We start from the raw sequence: 24054 nt of genomic DNA, 5'->3' as shown, positions 1-24054 counted from the left end.
TACTTAATTAAAAAATGTAACCATATGAAACAGTGTTTTACTTCTGCTTTTTTTTTTTCCCCCCTAGGTGGTACAGCTGTATGCTGGGGAAAAAATGCAGCTTGGCTCCTCTAAAGGAAGAACTTCGCATACAAGGGGTAAAGCTTTATCATTGCTGTTCTGGTGTATCTACTTGTGATGGCAGAGTGTAGAATTTGCTTTTATACTTTAAAACTCTAAATTTGTTTTTTTGTTTGTTTATTTTTGAATTTTGTAATTCTGGGGCTAAAAGAGGCTTTTTATAAATTATTTTTATAAGGCCTTCTTTGACAATTATAACAGAGAAAAGATGGGGAAAACAGGATGAGAGCTCCCAGAAATGAAAAAAACCTGGTGCCATCTGCCACCGACGCCACATCGGATTCCTTTGTAATTACAGAAACTGAAGTCTACATAAGTTAAGGGGCTTGTTCTGGGTCACATGCCTAGTTATCAAAGATCAGCTATAACTAGAATGGTCTTCAATCGAGTGTGGTTTCCTTTATGGTACAATCCACATGAGTTCAGACCCTTGCTTCTGTTTTGAAAAGCAGGTGGCAAATTAATACTGCCCCCTGACTTCTCTCCCAGTTTATGAAGTTTTGGCACAAGTAAGCATGAGCCAGGTGAGTTTTCAGAGAAGGGGGTCAGATGTATGGTCAGTGGCAGAAACCAAGGTTCTGATTTCTGGTTTCTCTCTGACATTGTACTCATCCTGTTTTCCCTATCACACCTTTTCTTTGTTAAAATTGTAACAGCTGCAAAGTAATTTCATTTTTTTCCCATAAAATCCGATAGATAAAAGGGAGACTACATAGCTGTATCTAGCCAGGCTTTGGTGGCTCTCTTTCCTTAAAAAAGAAAGAAAAGATAACAACAACAACAACAAAAATATTTGAATCATTTACCAGTGGTTTTCTGAAGGAGCTGTGTTATTTTGGGTGTTTTGTATATTTGGACCTTCAAGCCAGAACTGTAAATTCTCTATAATGTTTTAGGAGAGGAAAACATCCACAACTTTGTTGAGAGATAATTTATTCATTGATTGTTAGATAACTGTGCGTAACTGGGGATAGTAGTGTTTGTTAACTGATAAAAAGAAAAACCAACACATAATTAACATGAGGCAGGAGCCAAAAACATATTGGTAGAATGACTTCAGTTTGATGAGATGACATGTTTCTTGGTTTCAGGTTCCTAAAGTCACCTATACTGAATTCTGTCAAGGCCGGACAATGAGATGGGCTTTAGCTTGGAGTTTTTATGATGATGTTACAGTGCCCGTAAGTAGAGACTTTGTTATAGCTTTTTCAAATGCCAGCACATGGTGGGTTTCAGTAGGTCATAAATAAATCTGTACTGTCTTGTTTCCCTCAAGTTTGCCCTAGATGCTTATGTCAGAATGGGAAGTGTTACAAAATAAGGCACAGTCCTATAAGGCTGACTGGTGACCATGGAGCCTTTCTCTGTGGGTTTGGGCAGCACGTGAGTCTTGTTTAGCAAATATAAATGAATTAGAAATGCGTCTTTTGGGAATTAAAAATTTAGATCATATAACCTGTAGAAATACCTTGTAGGTATAATTATTCTATTGGCTATTCCTTTAGAATTGAAATTGAAGTCTGTTTATTTTTCTTTATTATTGATACGCTTTCTTTCATAGGGTAGCTGTCTCTTGGGGTTATGGGTGAATACAGAAATTGCCATTTTGTGTTGCAGGCTTTTGATGTGTAACACTTAGGGATTATTCCAGTAAAGGGTTCTGTCTTAGCTTTAAGAGTACCACTAGAATATTGATCAGTTTTGAAGCTGGGTATAGGTTATTATCCTAGGCTCTCTACTTTGCATATGCCTAAGCTTGAACATTTTCTGGAATAGAACGTTTTAACAAATGATTTGTTCCACAAATTTCTCTGTCCTTTGTGCTATTATATGTAAAGCAAAAATACTTCTAAAGTGGTTAGACTGAGTAATTTTTCTGGGCTGCACTGAGAGGTGGTAATAGGAAAGCATCTGTTCTCACATTTCCTTCACAAGAGTGATCAGCCTTGTTACCTGGAGTCTCCTGTCTTAAGTTTATGCACACATTGCTGGGCACTGTGCCCCTTCTTCCCATAGTAATTATGGAGGCCTAGTACCTGGTCTTTCAGGTCTGCGATCCCCTATCCATACAATAGGCTTATTATGGGTGCTCCTTTCCCAAAGTCTTGATTGCTCTTGGTCTTTCAAGTCTTAAATGTTGCTGTGTCTGTGAGCCTCTTCCCCTTCTCTCCTAGGACAGAGGAGTACAGGGGACAATTTGCAGATGTTTCTGTATACATGGGCTCAGATTTAAAACTGAGTCCGTCCTCCATGTACTCTGCTACTAGGTGTGCTGCTGGGTTGAAATAAGTGTCCCAGTCAAGTTTAAATGGCCTATCCTGTGGAAGCCTATGCCTCCCTCTGTACAATGCAATATAGAGAGACTAGAGGTTAGTGTTTGAAATGTTCACTGTTTTGTTTTTGTTTAAGTTTATTTATTTTGAGAGAGAGAGAGAGAGAGAGAGAGTGTGTGTGTGTGTGTGTGTGTGTGTGCACGCGCACACAAAAGCTGGGGAGGGGCAGAGAGAGAGAGGGAGAAAGAATCCCAAGCAGGCTCTGAGCTGCTCAGAGAAATCAAGAGTCAGACGCTTAACTGAGCCACCTAGGTGCCCCTGAAATGTTCACTGTTTATTATTATTTTCTAATGTTTATGTTTGAGAGAGAGAGAGAGCACATGTGCGCATGAATGGAGGAGGGGCAGAGAGAGAGGGAGACAGAGAATTGGAAGCAGGCCCCAGGCTCTGAGCTGTCAGCACAGAGCTTGACGTGGGGCTCAAACTCACAAACTGTAAGATCATGACCTGAGCTGAAATCAGATGCTTAACCAACTGAGCCACCCAGGCGCCCCAAGATGTTCACTATTTAAAAAGATGTCTCTGGGTTTTTGTTTTTGTTTTTTTTTTACCTCCCTGACAGATTATTCTTTCTGTCATTTTCTAGAATATTGGGGCTTTCACACCAAATGGTTAAAATCATTAGTAATGCCCTAGATTGTCCCTGCACAGACACTGGGTTATCCCTGTGCAGATATTAACAGTTGCAGGAAGATGGAACTGTATCTGTTTCCAGATGATTTCTCTTTAACCTGCTTCCCACATTTGTTGGCACTACAGGTGGAAGAGCTTATAATGGGCTCTGGGCACATTCCATGCCATCTCAGAACCCAGAGTCCCCTTTGCCCTCTTGGATTAGTAGCTGTCTCAGATGAAAATATCAAAGGGCACTATGTTTCTGTGTTAGCAAAATCAGCTTATTTTGAAAAGGATCCTTCTCCCTCCCTGTCTTTTAGGCCATCCTTGAGCTCTGTTCATAGCTTCAACCATCAAAGAATGCCTTTTGCAAAGGGCCTCAGGTTCTCCCATACCAGAATACTCCTCCCACCCCACCGCTCTCCTCAACCCAAAGCTGTTAATAACATGTTCCCAAGTGTTCCATTAGGTGCACTTAAACCACTACAGGGAAAATGGCAATTTCTGATTTGCAGTAACCCAGCAACAGTTTCTTAGCACTGGTGCCCTTGATCAGCAACTGCTTTCCCAGGGGTGGTCCCAGGGCACTGGCAAGGTTTTCAGTGAGCTGTCCTCTTGGTTCTCCTTTCATCTATCTGGACCTCTTCCCACCTCTTGCATTTTGAAATGCTCACCTGGCTTTCTCCCTCTTGCTCCTGTTAGGGGTGGGTAGGTAGGAGGATGCTGCTTTCGACGAGGAGAGGAAGCCAAGGACTAGAGCTAGTTAAGTAGAAATATTGACCTACTTCCCCACCCCACCCCCACTCCTGCCTTTTTAGGGTAAATGTGCAAGTTACTATGGCAACTTCTATTTTCACTTATCTCGGGCCCACTAACTCGTTGCTGTTGGTGCTGAATGCTAAAAAAAATTCTGATTCAAGTGCCTACACTAAGTCCATTGCTCTTAGCTGGATTTATTTTAGCAACAAAAGGATGAGTCCTAGTGTTGATAGAATTTTTGTACAATCATTCCTGACTGATGGTGTATATAAGGAAGCATATTGTGAGGACTGTTCTTTACGGATTTAACAAGCCACTTAGAATGCCTCTTTGTCCCAGCTTCTCCTCTAATTGCTCAAGATGTTATTTTAGCTTTGCTTTGCTTTCAGAAGTTTAACACTTGTCAAAACAAGAAGGACAAATAGTGTGGCCCCAGCAAGTTGTGCACTCTTAGTTATGACCATTGCCCTGGAATTCTGGTTAAAAAAAAAATTATCCCCCTGCATTCAAGACATTTCTTTCCTGTCTAAGGAAGTAAAGCTAGAAGGCTTTTGGAAAGCAGATGGAGGGAAGGGGTCAAATTAATCAGGTAACCTTGTTAGTGTCACAGCTGGGGTCTCCTGACAGTGCTCTCTTTACTACTGCATAGGTTTGCAGACTGGTTCTAGATAGGTTAGGGATTCTGTGTAGGTTGCCACAGGAAGATGACAGCTGGGGCAGATGTCAGGTTGGAACTTCAGGCTTTGCTGTCATTTTAACCAGAGATGATCTGATTACATCAATATTACTTATTGACTTTATTTCTTGAAGGGATTCTGCTATTAAATGGCTTGAAAACCAGCACTGTACCAGGCTATACAGCAAGCTGTAAAACAGATTCGATTAAGGAACTGAGCTTTTCAGCAAAAACAGAGCTAAGGACCCTTTGCTTAGTTACTTATCTTATTAAGTATGATCTTCATTGTGATAACACCAAAGAAAGAAGACACCATTTTCTATCCTTATGGTGATTAGTTTTATGGGAGGGAAACGCACACACAGCATTGCTACAGAATTATGTCTGAGTAAGTGCTGAAATGAATGGTCAGGAGTTAGGGAGTTCCTAAAATGAAAGCAGTTCCGGCTAGCTAGTCAGAGCTGACTTCATGGAGGAGTTGTTATGTGAATCATCACACATGTTATGTCATTTTATTTAAACTTAACAAGTGAAGTATTGTCCCCACTTGCTAGATGAGGAAATTGGGGGCTCTAAAAAGTCAGCCTAATCCTCAACCATGCTAACATAATTATTCATTTGTTTTGACCCACAATTCACCACAACAGTCTCGGGATTAACATCGTCAACAAAATGACTTGTGAAAATAACTATTTTGTCGTTTTTTCATTTCTTTTGTCCTTGGGGACTGTCTCATGATAGATTTTAAAGTCATTTGGAATGTTTCCTCTTTGCGGGTTTATGCCACCAAGCCCATTCATTTCATTTCTTAGGGATTCCTTTTTGTGTGTTATTTAATTTTGTAATTGTGAAAAATACATGATTTCAAAATCAAATCTCATACACATACACACACACATACACACACACACACACACACACACACACACACACACTTAGTAATCTAGCTTGTCTTGTGTCTTTGAAACCTCACTGCTGCATGGGTCGCTATTTACACAGTTTTATAATTTATCCTTCCATTGTTTGTTTTTTTAGAGTAAGGAAATACAGATGTAGGGTTAAAACCACCCCTTCTTGGGATACCTGGTTGGCTCAGTTGGTAGAGCATGCGACTCTTGATCTTGGGTTCGTGAGTTTGAGCCCCACAGTGGGTGTAGAAATTACTTAAAAATAAAATCATTTTTTAAAAAAAAGAGTCACATGTTCTACCTACTCAGCCAGCCAGGCACCCCAATTTCAGGACATTTTAAACAGTAACCTGTCAGATTAAGATAGCAATAGAAATGCCCACTGAACTGTTAATAGGAAAGCTGCACCCTTGGACAACAAAATATTCAGTCCACTTCATGGCAGCAGAGCTGATACACATTTAAATAAGGCATAGTTGGTGAGGTAATCTGGCTGTCCTTCCCAGCACACCTCCTGTCTGTATTCTAGTCAGGCGTCAGTGTTGGCCCCTTGGCTCTGTTTCTCCAGATAATGATAGTCTGTGCAGAATAATAGCTCACAGGCATTCTGCTTGTTTCTGGAGGACTTAGGGCAGCAGCCATTCAGAGCGCAGCAGAACAGCAAAGCCTCCACTGCAGTGGCCGAGAGCAAGAAGAGCCCTCCTTTCCCCTCAGGACCAGTCCGGAGCTTGTTCTGTCAAAACGAGGAGGCTGTGGCTACCTGCTCAGATCTCTAGTGAATGACTCCCTTCTTTTCTTGCAGATACTGGGGAGAACTTAATGGTTTCCTGTAGCCTGTGGCTTCTTTGACACAGTTTTTGCCTTAGCCATAGTTAACAACAGAGCTTTGGCAGCATAGCAGATGCTACATGGATTTGTGTCACGTTACACCTCATTTGAAAGTCTCTTGACTGATTGCACCACTGAGATGTAGAAATGAAAGTAAGAGTGAGGATTTAAGAAATTTATCTGCAGCCCTGTTAGGTAAAGCATATTTTAAAATTTAAGAACTGTTTTTAGGGGGGCACCTGGGTGGCTCAGTGGGTTGGGCACCGACTTCGGCTCAGGTCATGATCTCACGGTTTGTGAGTTTGAGCCCCGTGTCGGGTTCGGTGCTGACAGCTTGGAGGCTGGAGCCTGTTTCAGAATCTGTGTTCCCTCTCTCTCTCTCTCTGCCCCTCTCCCACTCATTCATTCATTCTCTCTCTCTCTCTCTCTCTCTCTCTCTCTCTCTCTCTCAAAAATAAATAAACATTAAAAAAATTTTTTTTTTTAAAAACTGTTTTTGTTCCGGGGCGCCTGGGTGGCTCAGTCAGTTAAGGTTCCGACTTTGGCTCAGGTCATGATCACAGTTCGTGGGCTCGAGCCCTGTGTCGGGCTCTGTGCTGACAGCTAGGAGCCTGGAGCCTGCTTCAGATTCTGTCTCCCTCTCCTTCTGCCCATCACCCGCTCATGCTCTGTCTCTGTCTCTCAAAAATAAATAATAAACATTAAAAAATAACTGTTTTTCTATTTATATTTTCAATCTAATGTATTCTTTTTTAAAAAAATTGTTTTTCTTTTACATTTATTTATTTTTTTTTTTTTGAGAGACAGAGACAGAGCACAAGTGGGGGAGGGGCAGAGAGAGAGAAGGAGACACAGAATCCCAAGCAGGCTCCAGGCTCCAAGCTGACAGCACAGAGCCCGACGTGGGGCTCGAACTCACAAACCGTGAGCTCATGACCTGAGCCGAAGTCGGAGGCTCAACCCAACCCACGGAGCCACCCAGGCGCCCCTCAATCTAATGTATTCTTAAATGCTGCAACAAAATAACATTCGAGGTCCCACCCCCTGTTGATTGTTATTCATTAAATCCTTGCAATTCAAAAAATACAAAACTAGTATCCCCTATGGAGTTTACAGTTCCTCACCAAACTTCTTTCACATTGTCCTTTCAGCTGGGGAATATAGTAGTATATTTTCTAATGCAAAATCAGTTGTAAATTCACCTTCTGGTTCTTCACATTAAACTGAATAAACCATGGTAAATAAGTGATTTTGTTTTACATTTTAAAATGTTAAATTATTGATGTTACTTTGCCGCTTAAACTAGATGATGACAGTTTGAGTGTGGCACCCTTTGTTGAAAACACTTGTGATTTGAGATTATAAGCATATTTGCAGTAAGTTATCTCTGTTGGGGGAAAACAGCTTCTAGTGTTGTGGCAGGGTATAAGATTACCTGCTATTGGGGACCTATGGGGTTGAGTTTAGTTACTAATTTCTCAAGGCCTGCTCCTGTATTTTAGCCCTGCCTGCTAAGAAATTTCAGTACAGGGGCACCTGGGTGGCTTACTCAGTTGAGCGTCTGACTTTGGCTTAGGTCATGATCTCATAGTTCACGAGTTCAAACCTCACATGGGGCTCGTTGCTGTCAGCTCACAGCCCACTTTGGATCCTCTGTCCCCTCTTCCGCTTGCACACGCTCTCTCTCTCTCTCTCTCAAAAATAAAACATTTAAAAAAAAAAAAAAAGAAATTTCAAGGGCACCTGGGTGCCTCAGTCAGTTGAGCAGCCGACTTTGGCTCAGGTAATGTTTTCACAGTTTGTGGGTTCAAGCCCCACATCGGGCTCTCTGCTGTCAGTGTGAAGCCAGTTTCCAGATCTTCTCTGCTCCCCTCCCTCTGCCCCTCCCCCACTCACACTCATTCTCTCAAAAATAAACTTAAATTTTTTTTTTAACGTTTATTTATTTTTGAGACAGAGAGAGACAGAGCATGAACAGGGGAGGGGCAGAGAGAGAGGGAGACACAGAATCTGAAACAGGCTCCAGGCTCTGAGCTGTCAGCACAGAGCCTGACGCGGGGCTCGAACTCACGGACTGTGAGATCATGACCTGAGCCGAAGTCGGACGCCTAGCTGACCGAGCCACCCAGGCGCCCCAAAAATAAACTTATAAAAAAAAAAAGGTAGGGTGGGATAAAAAGGAATTTCAGTACAAATAAGAGGGGGAAAGGAATGATTGCTGTAAGCCAAGCCTATGTTAGACTTTAATCATTTAAAACCCTAAGAATTTCTGGACTATAAATTATCTGTCTTTTGAGTGCCTAGTTTCTATAATGGAGTAAAACTAAAACAGTCTTGGGAGGACTGTGTATGTGTATGTGTGTATTAAAGTAATTCACTAAGAATATTCAGAAATACCAGATTTATCAGTTGGCCATTACATATGGAAAACTGGGACCAAAATGCAAGGTAAAGGAACCATATTTGAGAGGCAGAAGTTTTCATTTTCATCCTGGGGTAATAGGGTAATAAATTGTGTATTTTGTTATTTCTGATTCCCTCGGAACTTGGAAAGTGGATCCTTGATAGAGGTCTTGTTAGGTTCGGTGAGGACACATTTCTCTCCTTTAATTTCTAGAAATGATGGTGAGTCCATTCTTTCTTTTGGAGAAAGAGTATTGTAGGCCAGCTCCAGCATGACCAATCGAGAAACGGCAAAATCTTCACTTTGCTCATTTGAATTTGTAAGCACAAATGATTACCATCTCTGTCAGAAGAGATAGCAGGCACTGTCCTTTTAGCCATATTTCTGGGTGACCTTTAGTGTGCTGGGTGGGCTGTCAGGGATGCTCCTGTTACAGCGAACTGTCCATAGTAACAGCCTTGGATGCTGGGAAGTGGAATGGGGAATCTGGTTCTTCTCTCCCATCCCCCCCCTACACACCATTATCTTTCTTCCTCCACAGCTTAATAGTCATGTTTTAAACTCCTGAATGGAAAGTGTTAGGCTCTCAGTAGACTATAGAAAATATGTTTCTTAGGCTGGGTGATTGATTAATAACAATACTACTGTGTTAATATCAATATGAATTTGTCTCATCTTGTCTGAGACATTAATTGAACAAGCTCAGACTTAGAGCTTGGAGTCCATGATTTGTTTTTCAAGAGCAGGTTCTTACTCATATATGTACCCTTGGTTTTTGGTCCTTTTCTTCTAAACTTGTTTTCTAGTGTTCTCTAATTCCGTTCCCCCCCCCCCCTTTTTTTAATGTCTTGGTATAAAGGGAAAATATAGATTGTTTCTTAGAAATACGATCTGGAAGTTTTCTAGCATGGAATAAACTGGCTGTTTTGTTGTGTGCATGTGGGATGTGGAGTTGCTGATTATTCCTTACAAGGCCTCACCCAGGAAGCGGACCTGACAGTGTGTATATGCATGTGCTCTGTCACCATTGCCAGGCAGAATTGCAGTTAACGGCAGCACCACTATCGGCGACTGCTTTTTGCAGGAAAGGGTCTTTCAACCTGACTAAAGTGTTTTCTCTTTATGAGCCTTTCTCCTTATAATCTGCACCTGCTCACTTTGACCCTGACCCTTAGAATTATCTTAATTTTTTAAAGTTTTGATAAATTTTGTCAACAGGTGGAAGTCTGCCTCTTAAAGTGTTCATAATATATCTAGCCTGAACTAAGAATCATTTAAAAAATTTAGTAAATGTTTAAAGAAACAAATTTTAAATATATGTCATTTAGTTTTTAAAATGGAACTTGAGTCCCTCTAGTGGGTAGAGTACAATTCACTTTCTAAGCTTGAAATAAAAAGATGAGAGTCTTGAATTGTGTGGAACTAGCTTTCAAATCCACTCTTCTCATCACCACTGGTATCTCTTCTTCCAGCAGAGAAGCAGTGCACAGCTAGCCATTGGCTTGGTCCCAACATTAGCCAAGATGCAGCAGGCCTCCTTCTCTGCCCATGTGATCCTAGTTGACCCTGGTCATTCCTCACATGTGATCTTCAAGCCTCAACAAGTATAAAGTTGGATTACAAGTAGGCAATTTTAAACCATGCAGTTCTTATTTTTTTAATTTTAATTTTTTAAGTAAGCTTCATGCCCAGCCTGGGGCTTGAACTCACAACCCTGAGACCAAGAGTCACATGCTCTACCAACTGAGCCAGCCAGACACCCCCATGCAGTTCTTGATAGAATAGAACACAGAGTCCCCAGGGTCCTTGAGTTGCTATGAAATAAATAATCGTACAGGTGTGTGCTGGGCACAACACATAGATGAGGGACATTCAGTAATTGGAGGCTGTTACATGCTGATAGCCTGACCATAGGCAGCATGGTATGGCATGCAAAAGTCTTTGCGTTTTTTAGTGCTCTACTTTTGGTAGTAGAAGTCATGGAAATGTCCCTAGCTGAGTTCATTATAATACATGAAATTTCATTAGTTGGATAACTTCTTCCCCCATGCCTTCTTTTTCTTTCAGTCACCACCCAGTAAGCGAAGAAAATTAGAGAAGTCAAGGAAACCCATCACGTTCGTGGTGTTAGAGTCTGTGATGAAAGAATTATCCCTCAAAGCATCATCTTTGGGCTCTGAGACAGTGGAAGGCATAGTAGTTGTGACAACGTGGATTGAAAAAATCCTCACCGATCTGAAGGTACTTTGTTAAGCACATTGATGACTTCCTTAACAATAATCTTTTTTTTTTTGAAGTTTTGAGAAAAGTGATTTTCTATAAAATTCTGTTTTTCCTCCGAATAGGTTCAGCATAAACGAGTCCCCTGTGGAAAGGAAGAGGTTAGCCTTTTCCTAACAGCAATAGAAAACTCCTGGATTCATTTAAGGAGAAAGAAACGGGAGCGAGTGAGACAGTTGAGAGAAGTTCCCCGAGCTCCTGAGGACGTCATCCAAGCTTTGGAAGAGAAGAAGTCCACCCCGAGAGAGTCTGGCTGTAGCCAGGATTTGGCCCAGGGCCCCCGGGAGGGCGCCCTGTGTGGGCCTGCTGCACAGGAAGGCGAATCTGCCACTCTTGAGGGCCATTCCTCAAACCAGGATCTGCTTTCCCAGGATGAAAACCCAGAACCTGTGGAGGATGAAAGGAGTGAGGAAAAGGGAGGGATGGAGGCTTCAGAAAATTGTAAAGGCTCTAGCAATGGGGCCCAGGACCGAGAGGCATCTGAGCAGTTCAGCAGCCCGGTGTCTGAAAAAGGAAGCCATCTCCAAGGAGTGGCTGGACATTACCTATTCAAGTGTTTGATAAATGTAAAGAAGGAGGTAGATGATGCTTTAGTTGAAATGCATTGGGTTGAGGGCCAGAATAGGGATTTGATGAACCAGCTTTGTACCTATATACGTAATCAAATTTTCAGGCTTGTTGCTAGTTAAATTCTTGCACAGCTGGGAAGTTTCTATAAAGTAGCTTGCCTTGGGGTGGCAAGAGGTATTCCACTATAGGCCCATTGGTCATTATGTGCAGTTTTCTTAAAAAAAAAAAAAAAAAAAAAAGGAAAGAAAGAAAAGAAACAATCTATTTTTAACCCCTGCCCAATCCCCCTTATTAAAGTCACTGGGCATTAGTATGGTAATTCATGAGGATAAATTGTGGTTACCAGCATCAATAAAAAGCCATCAGTAAATTCAGGAGGGATTTAAACCTGACTTAAGCTGATCACCTTAGCTTAGCCGAGGCCAAAAGGATTGTTTTTGGAGTCTGGTCTGGGTCAGAACTACAGAGCATCATGCTGTCTCTGTCATCCATAGTTGCTTCTTGAGGAGGGGTGGCTTTCTCATTCTCTGAATAGAGGCAGTACAGCGGGCAGATAGGCCCTGTGCCCACTTCTGGAGTCACCTGCAAGACTTCTCTGGGTACATAGGCTTGATGACCCCTGTATCAGTCCTGAGGAAGGAACTGGCCTAGTGTTAGGTGGTGGGGGAGAAAGCTTAGTGATGCCAAGAAGAAGGGCTGACCTGGGAGGGCTCCTGGAAACGTCACATTCCTGATTCATAGCTGTTTTGATGCTGCTTATTTCAGAAATACTTAGGTAAGCAAAACTCCCAGATGTGACTGAGATACAACAGAATGAAGCCATAACCCTACCTCCAAACTGTTTGAAAGTAGTGTTTTGTAGTAGTTTTACTGATGTATGGTTTGAGTGTGTTTTGTTTTTTTGACATACAAAGTGGAGCTTTGTTTTATTTTTAATGTAACAGTATTCAGAATTGAAATCTGTCCATCCTGTTTGAATCCTGCGATTGGGGGAAATATTTTCATTGCTTTGAATGGAGAAATGATTGATGATAGAAATAAGAAATTGGGGGGGTGGAGCGCCTGGGTGGCTCAGTCGGTTGAGCATCTGACTCTTGATTTGAGCTCAGGTCATGATCCCAGGGTCATGGGATCGAGCCCTGCATTGGGCTCTGCGCTGAGTGTAGAGCCTACTTAAGATTCTCTCTCTCTCTCAAATAAAAAATAAAAAAATAAAAAGTAAAAACAAATAAATGGAGCGAGATAGTTATGAGCAGTATGTTGCTTAAGAAAGTCTCATCTATTAGCAGAGAATTTGTAGCTGATCAAATAATGTTTTTTTGTGGGTCCCCTTGTAATCCCTTCTGTGCTTACCTGTTTGCCTTAGAGAATTCTGAGGCCAGGGTAACCATGTTCTTAAAACATGTTTCTCACTGGAATGTCAGGGTTCAGCAGGAATGCCTCTGGAAAAAGAGTATTTTTGTTGTTGTTGTTCTCTTAGTGTCTCAGTTACCCTCTGCTGTACTTAAACTTTCACACCTTGATTTTGATTCTACACCAGTAGTCTCATGTTCTGTTTAGACTGAACTTGTTGTATGGTGCTCCTTCCTATCTGCAAAGCAAATGGGGGCTGAGCAGTTAAGCCATGCTTTTGAAAGGTGGCTAGGGGCTCCTGGGTGGGTCTAAAAGTTGAGCATCCGACTTCAGCTCAGGTCATGATCTCATGGTTTGTGAGTTTGAGTCCCACGCTGGGCTGTCTGCTATCAGCACAGAGCCTGCTTCAGATCCTCTGTCCTCCCCCACCCTTCTCTCTGCCCCTCTCCCGCTCGTGTGCGCACTCTCTCAAAAATAAACATTAAAAAGTTTTTTCTTGAAAAGTGGCTGTTGGTTAGGGCAAAAAACTGATGACCTTGGCATATTTTGGCAACACCTAGACCCAGCCCTCAGCAAAGATTCAAGAAATGAAAATAGGACCATATTATACTTCCCTCTGTCGTTGGAGACAGAGCTGCAGAAGAGAACAGATTAACCAGTGTTCTTGACCCGGTCCAAGGATCTCTAGAGAGTCCATAAAACTCCTGGATTATTTCTAAAAGCTCTGTGAACACCCACCACCACCACCATTTCTCCAGAAATAAGGATCTCTGACTTAGAGGGGTCAGTGAGCCACTGAGGATTAGGAAGCACTGGCCCAACCTCTCATTTGACAGGATGAGGAAATCAATACCCAGGTTCACACAGAGCCAAGATTGAATTCATGCCCTTGAATTCCTCCGGTTCAGTAATCTTCTCTTGTGCCTCCTCCCCCCCACCCCCAACCTCCCCGTCCTCCTGACACATTTAAATCCTATGCAGGCCCCAAACCTTGTGTCTTATCTTGATAGAATTTTAGGATAATTGAATTAGGTTGTAATTATTCATTTGATAAATGGTCAATACGTATTGTTTGCATATTTGCTTCGTTGTAAAAGAGCAGCGTGTACTCATTAAAGATTTGGAAAATCAAAGTCGAAAACAGCAACAAAATCACCCCAGTCACAGTCTTCTCAGTTATGACCACTATTGGTGTTTAATGTTTTCCTTCTAGTCTGTCGATGGGAGGTGCATGAGTGTGTGGGTTTAACTCTGTACTCATGCTGTATATTTAATTTTATATTACGCTTCTCTTCATTTAACGTCTTGTATTTTTCTGTGTTAGATGAGTGGTATGTTTACATACACTCCTTGCCCGTGCATTTCGGGCACAGTATTAGCCTTCATTTGAGTCTGGTGCCAAGGTGTGACTGGAGGCACAAAAGATGTGTCTTGCATCTCTGTGTGTTGCAGTGCCCCAGGTTTAAGGCTCGGTGTCCTGGAGGAGGTTTTATAGGTGGTCAGCTCACCCTTTTAGAATTGAAAAACCGTATGATGAGGGAAGTTTCCAGCTAGAGCTCTGAGTGCCTTCTTTGCACTCGGTTGTCTTCGTTTTCTTCTCTGAGAAGAAGAGTTTATTTCTGTCTAATGAGAGAACATTGAAAACGTTTTTTTAAAACATCTAAAAATTATTTTCATTATGCGTATATTTTATAATTGTGTGATGTGCGATACATACACCTCTGGTGTAAGGGAAAAGGGAATTTTGTTTTTAAAGAAATAGGTTATTAACCCATGTATGATAAGGTTGAGTGGTGCTTGCGTTAAGGGTCTGGAGGTCAAGTTCATGTTGACGGATTGTACGGACTTAAATCTTTGTGGTATTATCTTATTTTCTTTTTTGGTCCCTGGCATTGGCTTCTGTTCTCTTGATAACTAAGGTAGAAACAGAAGCTGAACTTGTTTTCCAAGAGGGACTAAAGCTGCTTTTGTTCTTTGGAATCTGCTTTGCTTCCAACAGCTGGGTTCCTTCACCCCCCATCCTTGCCCTGCTCTTCACACACCAGGGCGCTGCTGTGAGTCCTACAAGGTTCATGTCACCGTGGTGGAGTTTCAGCCGATCTTAAGGGTCGGTGTTGATTACTTAAAGTTTTAGTGTGTATTTTTCGAAATACGAAACCTCTCTTCTCTTGATGGAAATGATGTGAGAACACCAGCCTCAAGCTTTGACAAGTAATAAAACTGCAAGTTGTGGAAAAGATGCAAAAGCCCATGGAAAATCCAAGGCCTCTTAAAGAAGGGAGTGTGTGTCCCTTCCATCTTTCTTAAACCACAGCATTTTCTTTTCTAGCCACATGGGGGCATCTTTGGCCCTTTTATCAAGCACCTTAACTTTGCTGTGAATGAATAAAATTGTGCCCTTGGTATTTTCTTGAAATATCCCTTTACTACCCAGAGAATATTTTTTATGTAAACAAGTACATTTTCACATAAATAAAATTTGAAAAATAAAAGTAGAAAAATAGAAAAACCTAGCACTCCATGATCTTTTTTATGGATTTTCAACCTTTTTATGTTTCTTTATGGTCCCAATTGACTGTTTTATTTCCATGTGTCCTGCTACTCTAAAATATATACAGGCTGGGTCAGTCCTTTGGATTAACTTTTTATTAGTATCTAGTTAATGGGGGTACTGGCAGGGGAATGTTTAGTTACCTTAAACAGTAATTTTTCAGAAGTCTTATGTTCCAGGTAGAGTTAACATAGAGAGTTCTAAGAAACATTTCACTGTTCCTTTGTCTTTTAATTCTTGTTTTGGTTTATCTGGCTGGTGGACCAGCATGCATGTAGTATGTTGTTTACATCAAAAGTTGACACAGTTGGCCCTGTGTTATATATATTTTATAGGTTAGCTGGGCCTTGTTTCCCATACAGGATGTTTCTGTGTAGAACATATGTATTACTAACTCGGGTCTGTGTTGGTTCACAGAAAAGTTCCATCTATTATGGCACAGGGATCAGAGGTGATGGGCCCAGCAGATCTGCACAGTAGGAGGAAAAGGGTCCAGCTTGGTAGTCAGGAGCCCACTGGGAGAAGGAAAGTCTCAAAGGTGCATCACATTTATAGCCACCCAGGAGGTGCCCTTAGGAAAGGGATGTGACCTCATCTTTAGAGAAGTTGGTGCCTAGGAGATTTGGTTTGCTGAATGGGCACTAACCCCAGTAACACCCAGAAGAGGTTTACTAGTGAGAAAGAATTGGCTTTTGCCTTCTGGAGTAGAGCATTGATGGTCTTGAACCTTTCTAAATGCTCCCAAGTACAAAGTCTGGGTGCTCGTGCCATCACAATATTAGAAAGCCCTGCGTGGAGCTCACCCCACTAGCAGCAGGGCCTCACACGCATACCAGAGAGTTCCCACTCTGCTCTGGAAAGACATTGAGATCCTCTGCTGTGACTCACCCAAATGACTAAAACATCAGTTTATTTTTTTAATTACTGGTTGGAACAGCTAATGCTCCCTTTTGGAACAGCTAATGCTGCCTTTTGGAGGCTGTGCTTTTACTGCAGGGGACCGTGTTGTGACTGAGCAAAGGCCTTGCACCTCTGCATGCCCTTTGAGGTGTGGCCTATCTGTCTGTCTCTGTCCAAGCAGAAACTTTAGGGACTCCAGGCTCTCCATGGGGAAGTGGAGGGTCATGGGTGCTCATTATGAGCCAAGAAGCTGAGGTAAGATGGAGTAGACCAGAATCTGCAGTTGAGCTTGGCAGAATTGGCTTGTATATGATGTTCCCAGGAGGTCAAAGGATCTATAAATCCCAGAGGCTTCTCCAGCCTCCCTAGGGGAATGAAAAGCAGAAAAGAGACTTTGCAGTCATCAGACCTGGTTTATGTTCCAGTTCCACTAGAGGGGTAAATCTGTTTGACTAAGCCTTGGCGTCCTCACACAAATGATGAAGGATTCTTGCTTCACAACAGCAGCCGTTAGGTGAAAGTATGAAAGTGAGAGCGGTACTAAGACACCCGGAGGAGTGCATGAGCATAGTGGGCTTTTCAACTTGCTCTTCTATTTGTATTCTTTGAGTTGTCCGTTTCTGGTCAGAAAATCTACCAGTAGACCCCTGTCAAAGGTCCAAGACCTCAAGTATATAACTGCAGGTGTAGAGTTCCACTTGACCAAAAACAAAACCCATGCTTCCATGTACCGGAGTGACAAACAGGGAACCAGATTGATTGGCCATCTTCTGACATAAATTGTCTCCTTAAATAACCCAGCACAGTGGTGTATGTCCCTCTGTTGATAGCTTAAAGAAACGGAAGCTCAGAGAGCTTAAGTGACTTGCCCTAAGGTCATTCACGGAGCTAAGTCACTGAGATATGGGGGTTGAACTCAGGTGCAGAGATCTGAGACTAGGTTCTTGTACCAGATCTGAAGATTCGTAACAAATGCTACACTTAATATGGAAATGGACTTTTGGGCTCATTTGACCTGCCTCTAGGGAAGAGAGAAAAAGCCTCTCTCACCCAGCTTCACAGTTGAAGGTAACATTATCCTCCAGCCTATGATCAATGAGTAAGATTTGATAAATGAAATTGCTTATAATTAGTTCTTAATTTATGCTACCAAATCTTCATAGAATTTTGTATTTGGCAGGAGTGCAGATAATTAAGTAGTTAGGGAAACCACATAATAAAATGTCTAGTACAAGCACATGTTGGATCAGAATCAATGTAAAATAACTGATAATTAGGTAATGACTCTTTGACAATACATAATTGTATAATAATGGAAGAAGAATAATTTTTTTATAGTTTAATAGGCAGCTCCAAATATTTCACTCACAGAATTGATGTGCTTTTTGATCTTACTGGAGAAGGTAGCAGTCGTCAGAAAAACGGCAAGTCCTCTTCCCCAGGTAGGGTGAATGAACTCGTGTAAATCAGGAGGAAAGAAAAGGCTGCCTGCCATCTGGTGGACCCATTCAGGGAGTGTGGCCCAAGAGTCTAGAAACTAGAGCCAGGAAATTCCCAGCTAGGGGACTTGGCTGGCTTTAGCAGCCAATCAGCCCCCAGGGAAATGACAGCTTGTGCTACTGCTGTCCAAAAAGAGAAGACTATGCAGAGAGCACTGTGGGGCCAGGCCCTTCCTGGGAGAGTGGATGAGGCATGGGCCTGCCCCTGTAGATTTTGTGAGTCAAGAGATTTGATGTCTCTTGCCGGGAAAGGGGGGTTCCCAGTCTGCTCTGGCAAAGGATCCTTCATTCAGCTATGTTTGTCCCAGGATTTCTGCCTTCAGGGTCAAGTGTGGGGCTTTATGAACCAAACTCTAGCCTGTATTTCTCTGAACTCTAGGTGAGCACCAATAGGACTTTATTCATTCACAAAGGGAAGCATGTTTTCTCATCCTCTACTGCAAGGGCCAGGCAAGATGGAATAGCTCATGTTCTGACTAAAAGGGAGTAGCTTTTATTCGATCCCTGTTGGTTGTTGCCATGCAAAAATGGTGTTTGTTGGATGTTCTGAATTTTTGCAAGAAGCCAGAAATCCAGATTTGTGAGAAGTTTACTTGATTGTAAATCCTGACAGTTAATTCAGTATTCTGTCAAAACCTGGTAGACCGTCAGTTCGTGACCTCTTCCACCACCAGGGGTGGAACTGTTTACATGTTTACTGCCTCCACTTCCCTAAGTCTCATTTACCTCAGCTCCTCAAGTCGGCTTCCTGCCTGCCCCCCCTTTTTTAGAGTGTTTCTCATCTCTTAAGAGAGAATCCCGAAGATTCTGTCCAAGTTCCTCGTTTGCTCTTTGCTCCTAGCACTTCAGGCTGGCCGCATCCACTCCCATGACTTCAACTGCTGCTCACCTATAGATTCATCATTCCTGAGTCTAGACCTTTCTTGAACTTTCAACACCCACATACCTAACCGCCTGTTGGACATCTCCCCCAGGACCATGGTAGTGTCAAACTCAGTCTATACCTGGTTCTCTCCTATCTTCTTGGTCACAGTCCATCCAGCTGTCCAGATGAGACATTTCTGTTCCTCTCTCTCCTTTACCACCAGAGACTAAAATCTTTCATCTTTACAAATACCTCCCCAATTCAGCCCACCCTCTCCATCCTGAGTGCCACCACCTTAGTGCTCTTCCTCATCTCTTACCTGGATTGGAAGGGTCGCCTGAACCATTTCTGGGCAACTTGCGAGCTGAGCAGCAGAAAGAGATTTAGATAGGTTTGGTGGTGAGGAGGGAGATGAAGAAACCCACTTTGGGGGGTGAAACAGGAGCGCTTTCAGAAGAAGGACCAGGATGGGAAGGAGATCCGTAGGAACAGGTCACAGTTGAGATCAAGAGAGAGGAGTCCTTTCCTGAGAAAGCACAGGAGAACTTTTTTCCCCTTTAACAATTTCATAGTAATTACAAAAGTAATGCATTTTCACTATAAGAATTTAGAAAATAATAAAACTTTATAATTCCACTACTCAAATGGAGTTATTTTACATGTTGTTATCTTACTATTTTTATATGCATATATATTTTTTAATAACAAATGTGGGATCATATTGTATATGACTTTTATATTTTTCATGTAGCAATATATTGTGATAACCTTCTGATTATAAAACTAGTATCTGTCGGGAGACTTACAAAAAGTTAAAATAACCAGATAATCACACTGTCCAGAGACAACCACTCACATTTTGGGTTTATTAACAGCGTGTTTTCTTTACATGTCATCTTGAGAGTGTTCCTTCACTAAACCAGTTGTTCCTTGCTGGAAATTTTCTGGTTTTCACTATTGTAAATAATGCTTTCATGGACATGTTTGTATAAAAATCCTCATGTGTCGCCTGGCTGGCTCAGTCAGTAGAGCATGCCATTCTTAATCTTGAGGGTCATGAGTTCAGGCCCACAATTAGGTATAGAGTTTAGTTTAAAAAATCTGATGTGTTTTCTTACTGCTTTAGGATAAACTTCTGTAAGAACTACTGAAGCAGGGGCGCCCGGGTAGCTCACTCGGTTGAGCATCTGACTTGATCTCGGCTCAGGTCATGATCTCACGGTTTGTGGGTTCGAGGGCTGCATCGGGCTCTGCGCTGACGGCACAGAACCTGCTTAGGATTGTCTCCCTCTGTCTCTGCACCTCCACCGCTCACACTCTGTCTCAAAATAAATAAACATTAAAATTACTGAAGGCAGAGGATATGACCTTTTTAAAGGCTCTTTGTATATTGCCAATTCGGTCACTAAAAAGATTGTGCTAGTTTACATTTCCATACATGCCAGTTTTAACCACTCCTCTGATAGCTCTACAGGGCTGATTTTTTTTTTTTTAATCCTTTATTGGGGTGCCTGGCTGGCTGGTAGAGTGTATAGCTTTTGATCTCGGGGTTGTAGGTTTGAGCCCCACGTTGGGTATAGAGATTACTTAAAATCTTTAAAAAAAAACATCCTTTATCATCTGGTAGACAAAAATATTTTCATTGTTTTAATTTTGTGGTATTAGCGAGACCAGACATTTTCATATACGTATACATATTTCTGTTATATATGTTATCTCCTATATTTTATAAAATTTAAATTATGTTCTGTGTTCATTTTTCCATAACAAGTGTTATTTTTGTTACTGAACTGCAAGGATACAATTGCCAATATTTACCTCCATTTTGTCCTATACCTTTTTGTTTGTGGTGATTTGTTTCGGTGTTACAGTTAGTGGCTTGTAGAGGGTTTATGTAATCAAATCTGTCATTCTCTGCCTTTATATTTTCTTTGTTTCCTTTAAGGGTAGAAATCTCTTTCACCACTCAGGAGCAGAAAAAAATGTTTGCCTGTATTTGATTATGGCACTTTTTGGCATTATTTTTTACGTGTAACACTTGAATTTGTATTGGTGTATGATATGCAGTTTAAGAACCTAACTGTGTTAAACGAATGGTTCCAAGTTATCACAGAGTAACTGTTCAGAGAGACGACTGGTAAGCTCTAGCACTGCCAACTGAGGTGATGGGAAAGGTACTCAAGCCCGCTGGGGGTTGAGGATGAGCTCATGTACTGGTATCATCAGTCCCCAGCCTAGAAGTGGGAAGAGAGGCACAGGCTAGTATGTGGCTCCTAGAGTGTCCCCACCACTGGCCAGTACACACTCTCCCAGTGAGCCCTGGGGCTTTAGAAAGAAGTCCAGTTGTGAGAGTGGACGGAGCCCTGGATCTAGGCACTCCAGCCAGTGACAGGCCACTGCTCCACGCCTTCCGTACTATTCTGAGAAGGCATCAGTTCAGGGCACAGGTAGCTGGTCTCTCTTGGGTTTTACAGTCTTGATTCTGCAGCCTGCATCTTAGGTGTGAGCTTGGTTTGCTGGGACAGTAGACCTCTGTCCTTTCTGTGGGGCATCACAGCCCAGCCCCTCTGCCCTGGGGGGCCTCCCCTGTCATGGACACCCCCTGCCTCCACTTGACCCAGCTGGCTCTTGACTCACATTACAAGACTACCCCTCGTTCTGTTCACAGCCTTGCCCAGTCTCACTCCCATTGACCTGAATTCATTTTCTCTCATAAAGACACTTTTTTTTCTTTAGAGGAATAGCTGAAGTTCTCATCCTTTCCCTCATGCCTTTCCAGTTTGATCCGCTTCCTCCTCCAAGTCCTCCATAGCCCCCATCTCTAGCTGTAGCGTTTAGCTAGCTTGGTTTCTCAGAAAAGCTCAAAGTGCGTGGCTCCTCCCTTTTTGCTTCTGAGCTGCATTTCTTTCCTTATTACTCAGTGTCCACACCCAGGGCGGTTGCCTGGATAAAAATCTGCCCCCTTTCCCCCAGTCACCTTTTCAGCCTGGACGCAAACACCAGTGAGGAATGGCTATCTACCTAGGGCCAGTTAGAAGCTCTTAATTCCTCAGTGGCCTGACGCAGTTCAGTATCCTCTGAGACCATCTGAGCCTCTGGATCCTAAGTCTGATTCTCTTTCCTTGCCTTCTCACTCACCTGCTAAGCTTGTTTATTGGGCACCACTAAGCAAAGTTAATGATTATTCCTGTCTGTAGCCAAAAGGGGTGAAGTTATCTATCATCACCCATTTCTGTGAGGTTTTCAAGGACTCTGGACGCACTTCCCCAGGCTTGCCTGTCCCATGGAGTCAAGGGAGAACCAGGCCACTTACTCATGCCAGCTGACACTAAGCAGCTTTGTGACCTTGGATAAGACACCTTCTCTTGGGAGGTTTGGCTAGATAATCTCAACTCTTCCAGCTGTGAGGTCATGTGAGGCAAGGAAGAGGGGGAAGTACATGACTTGGTTTTACCTGTTCTGTAGGTTCAGGAGGAGTCCTTTACTCAGTGGGAGTGGAGGAAGGTAGGTGAGGACTTCGGTGGAAACTTACAGCTCCGAGGAGCCTGCTTCATTGATGACTGAGTACCACATTGGATACATCTCTATCCGAGCAATTCAGAATCCTGCTCATCAGTCAGACTGGGCTCATCAGTCAGTCAGGAATCAGGTTCAGTCCACTTAAGTGGACCAAATTAAAGTCCATTTAATTGCTTCTTACACCTTCTTAGAAAAGTATGATTATCTGGGAACCTACCCTAAAAGAGTACATCAGCATTCTTAGGAGTCTTTGTGTGGTCATATGATCTCTTGAGCTATGTCCAGCATGGTGGTAGAGGGCAAAGCTAACCTTTTCCAGGTATTACTGTGGAGTTGAGTTCTGCTCTGACCTTTTACCCCACCCTGGCTTTCCAAATGTCAGCTGGCCTTGGCTACAAGGATACCCAGCCCCGTGCCTGGCACATGTCAGGCACACAATAAATATTTGTTAAACGAATGTTGTCTGCTGTGTCCCTGAGTGTCTTACTCTTCATCCTGACTTTCTCCCTTTGGTCTTGTTTTAATTGTGATATGTGAAAAACTTCCTAAAACCACTTGCAAAATTTGAGAAGTTGGGCCTGAACAATTAGGACATCTTCCGGGATCTAATGTAAATACCTGTACTTTGGCTTTATTTTTGCCGTTATTATGTATGCATCGTAGGGGTCAGGAAACTGATTTTCATAGCTCTTAGGGTTGCATATGTATGTAATGCTTTGTTGGGGTGGGGGCGGTGTGGGTGGAAGATAGCCTCATCAAAGGAACGTCTCTATCTCAGCATATTAAAAAATGGAGGGATTTAAATTGGGCATCGGGATGCACAAGATTTGAGGAGGAAGGCTGAAAACAGAAGTCCTTTAAAGGTACACAATGATTGGGGTACCTGGGTGGTTCAGTTGTTTAAGCGTCCAACTCTTGATTTCGGCTCAGGTCATGATCTCACGGTTCGTGAGTTCAAGCCCCGCATTGGGCTCTGTGCTGGCAGCACAGAGCCTGCTTGGGATTCCCTCTCTTCCTTTCTCTCTGCCCCTCCCCACCATGCTCTCCCTCCCTCTGTCCCTCTCTCAAAATAAATGAATGAACTTAAAAAAAAAAAAGCTAAAAGTACACAATGATGGGTGGCCCAAGTGTCCTGCTCCAAAGGTACTAAGCACCTAGAAGCCATTAAAAAAAAACTTGAGCAACTTTTTGGAAATGGTTGGGCTTTGGATCATTGCCACAGAGTGCTCACCTTTCTGGTGAAACATCAGAAAACTTTTCTCTTTCCCCTGAATGAATACAGTTGCCAGCTTTTACCCCAGTTCCATCCCTTTGGAACAGGAAGCTGGGGCTAAAATGTTAAATGGCTCTTCTATCCATTCCCCTCTTCTTTGTTTTTTTTAAGCATTTTTTTAAAATTTTTTTTAACGTTTATTTATTTTTGAGACAGAGACAGAGCATGAACAGGGGAGGGTCAGAGAGAGAGGGGGACACAGAATCGGAAGCAGGCTCCAGGCTCTAAGCTGTCAGCACAAAGCCCGATGCGGGGCTCGAACCCACGGACCGTGAGATCATGACCTGAGCCGAAGTCAGACGCTTAACTGACTGAGCCACCCAGGCGCCCCTTTTCCCCTCTTCTTTGATACCCTGCTTGTAGGTTATCTCCCCCAACTGTCCATTCCCCAACTGGGGAAACCCTGGCTGATGAGAAATTCTGTTTAGCCATTTTCAGGCTCCTGTAGGAAACAGCAGGCTCAGAAAAAGCCTCCTTTCTAAACCCTTGCTTTTGCCTAACATCCCCTGGCTGCTGTCCCCACATGACCCAAATAAACAGATGATCATGTGAAGCCAGTAAGGCTGTTTGTTTTAAATAGCAAGCATCTCCACTAAGCTCT

General features: G+C 42.6%; 1 protein-coding gene across 2 annotated transcripts in view; it reads left to right on the top strand.

The window, feature by feature from the left end:
* Positions 1 to 22637, top strand: part of METTL16 (methyltransferase 16, N6-methyladenosine) — an 81772-nt gene extending 59135 nt beyond the window's left edge. For both annotated transcript variants that reach the window (XM_049636783.1, XM_049636782.1), the window contains 4 exons: positions 68 to 137; positions 1212 to 1301; positions 10711 to 10884; positions 10989 to 22637. In XM_049636783.1, coding sequence (XP_049492740.1) covers positions 68 to 137; positions 1212 to 1301; positions 10711 to 10884; positions 10989 to 11612 — 958 coding nt within the window. In that variant the 3' untranslated portion in view covers positions 11613 to 22637. The remainder of the gene's footprint in view (positions 1 to 67; positions 138 to 1211; positions 1302 to 10710; positions 10885 to 10988) is intronic.
* Positions 22638 to 24054: the final 1417 nt, after the last annotated feature.

The sequence above is a fragment of the Panthera uncia genome, chromosome E1 (assembly GCF_023721935.1).
Source record: "Panthera uncia isolate 11264 chromosome E1, Puncia_PCG_1.0, whole genome shotgun sequence".
Lineage (NCBI taxonomy): Eukaryota > Metazoa > Chordata > Mammalia > Carnivora > Felidae > Panthera > Panthera uncia.
This window is presented reverse-complemented; position numbering and strand designations above follow the sequence as displayed.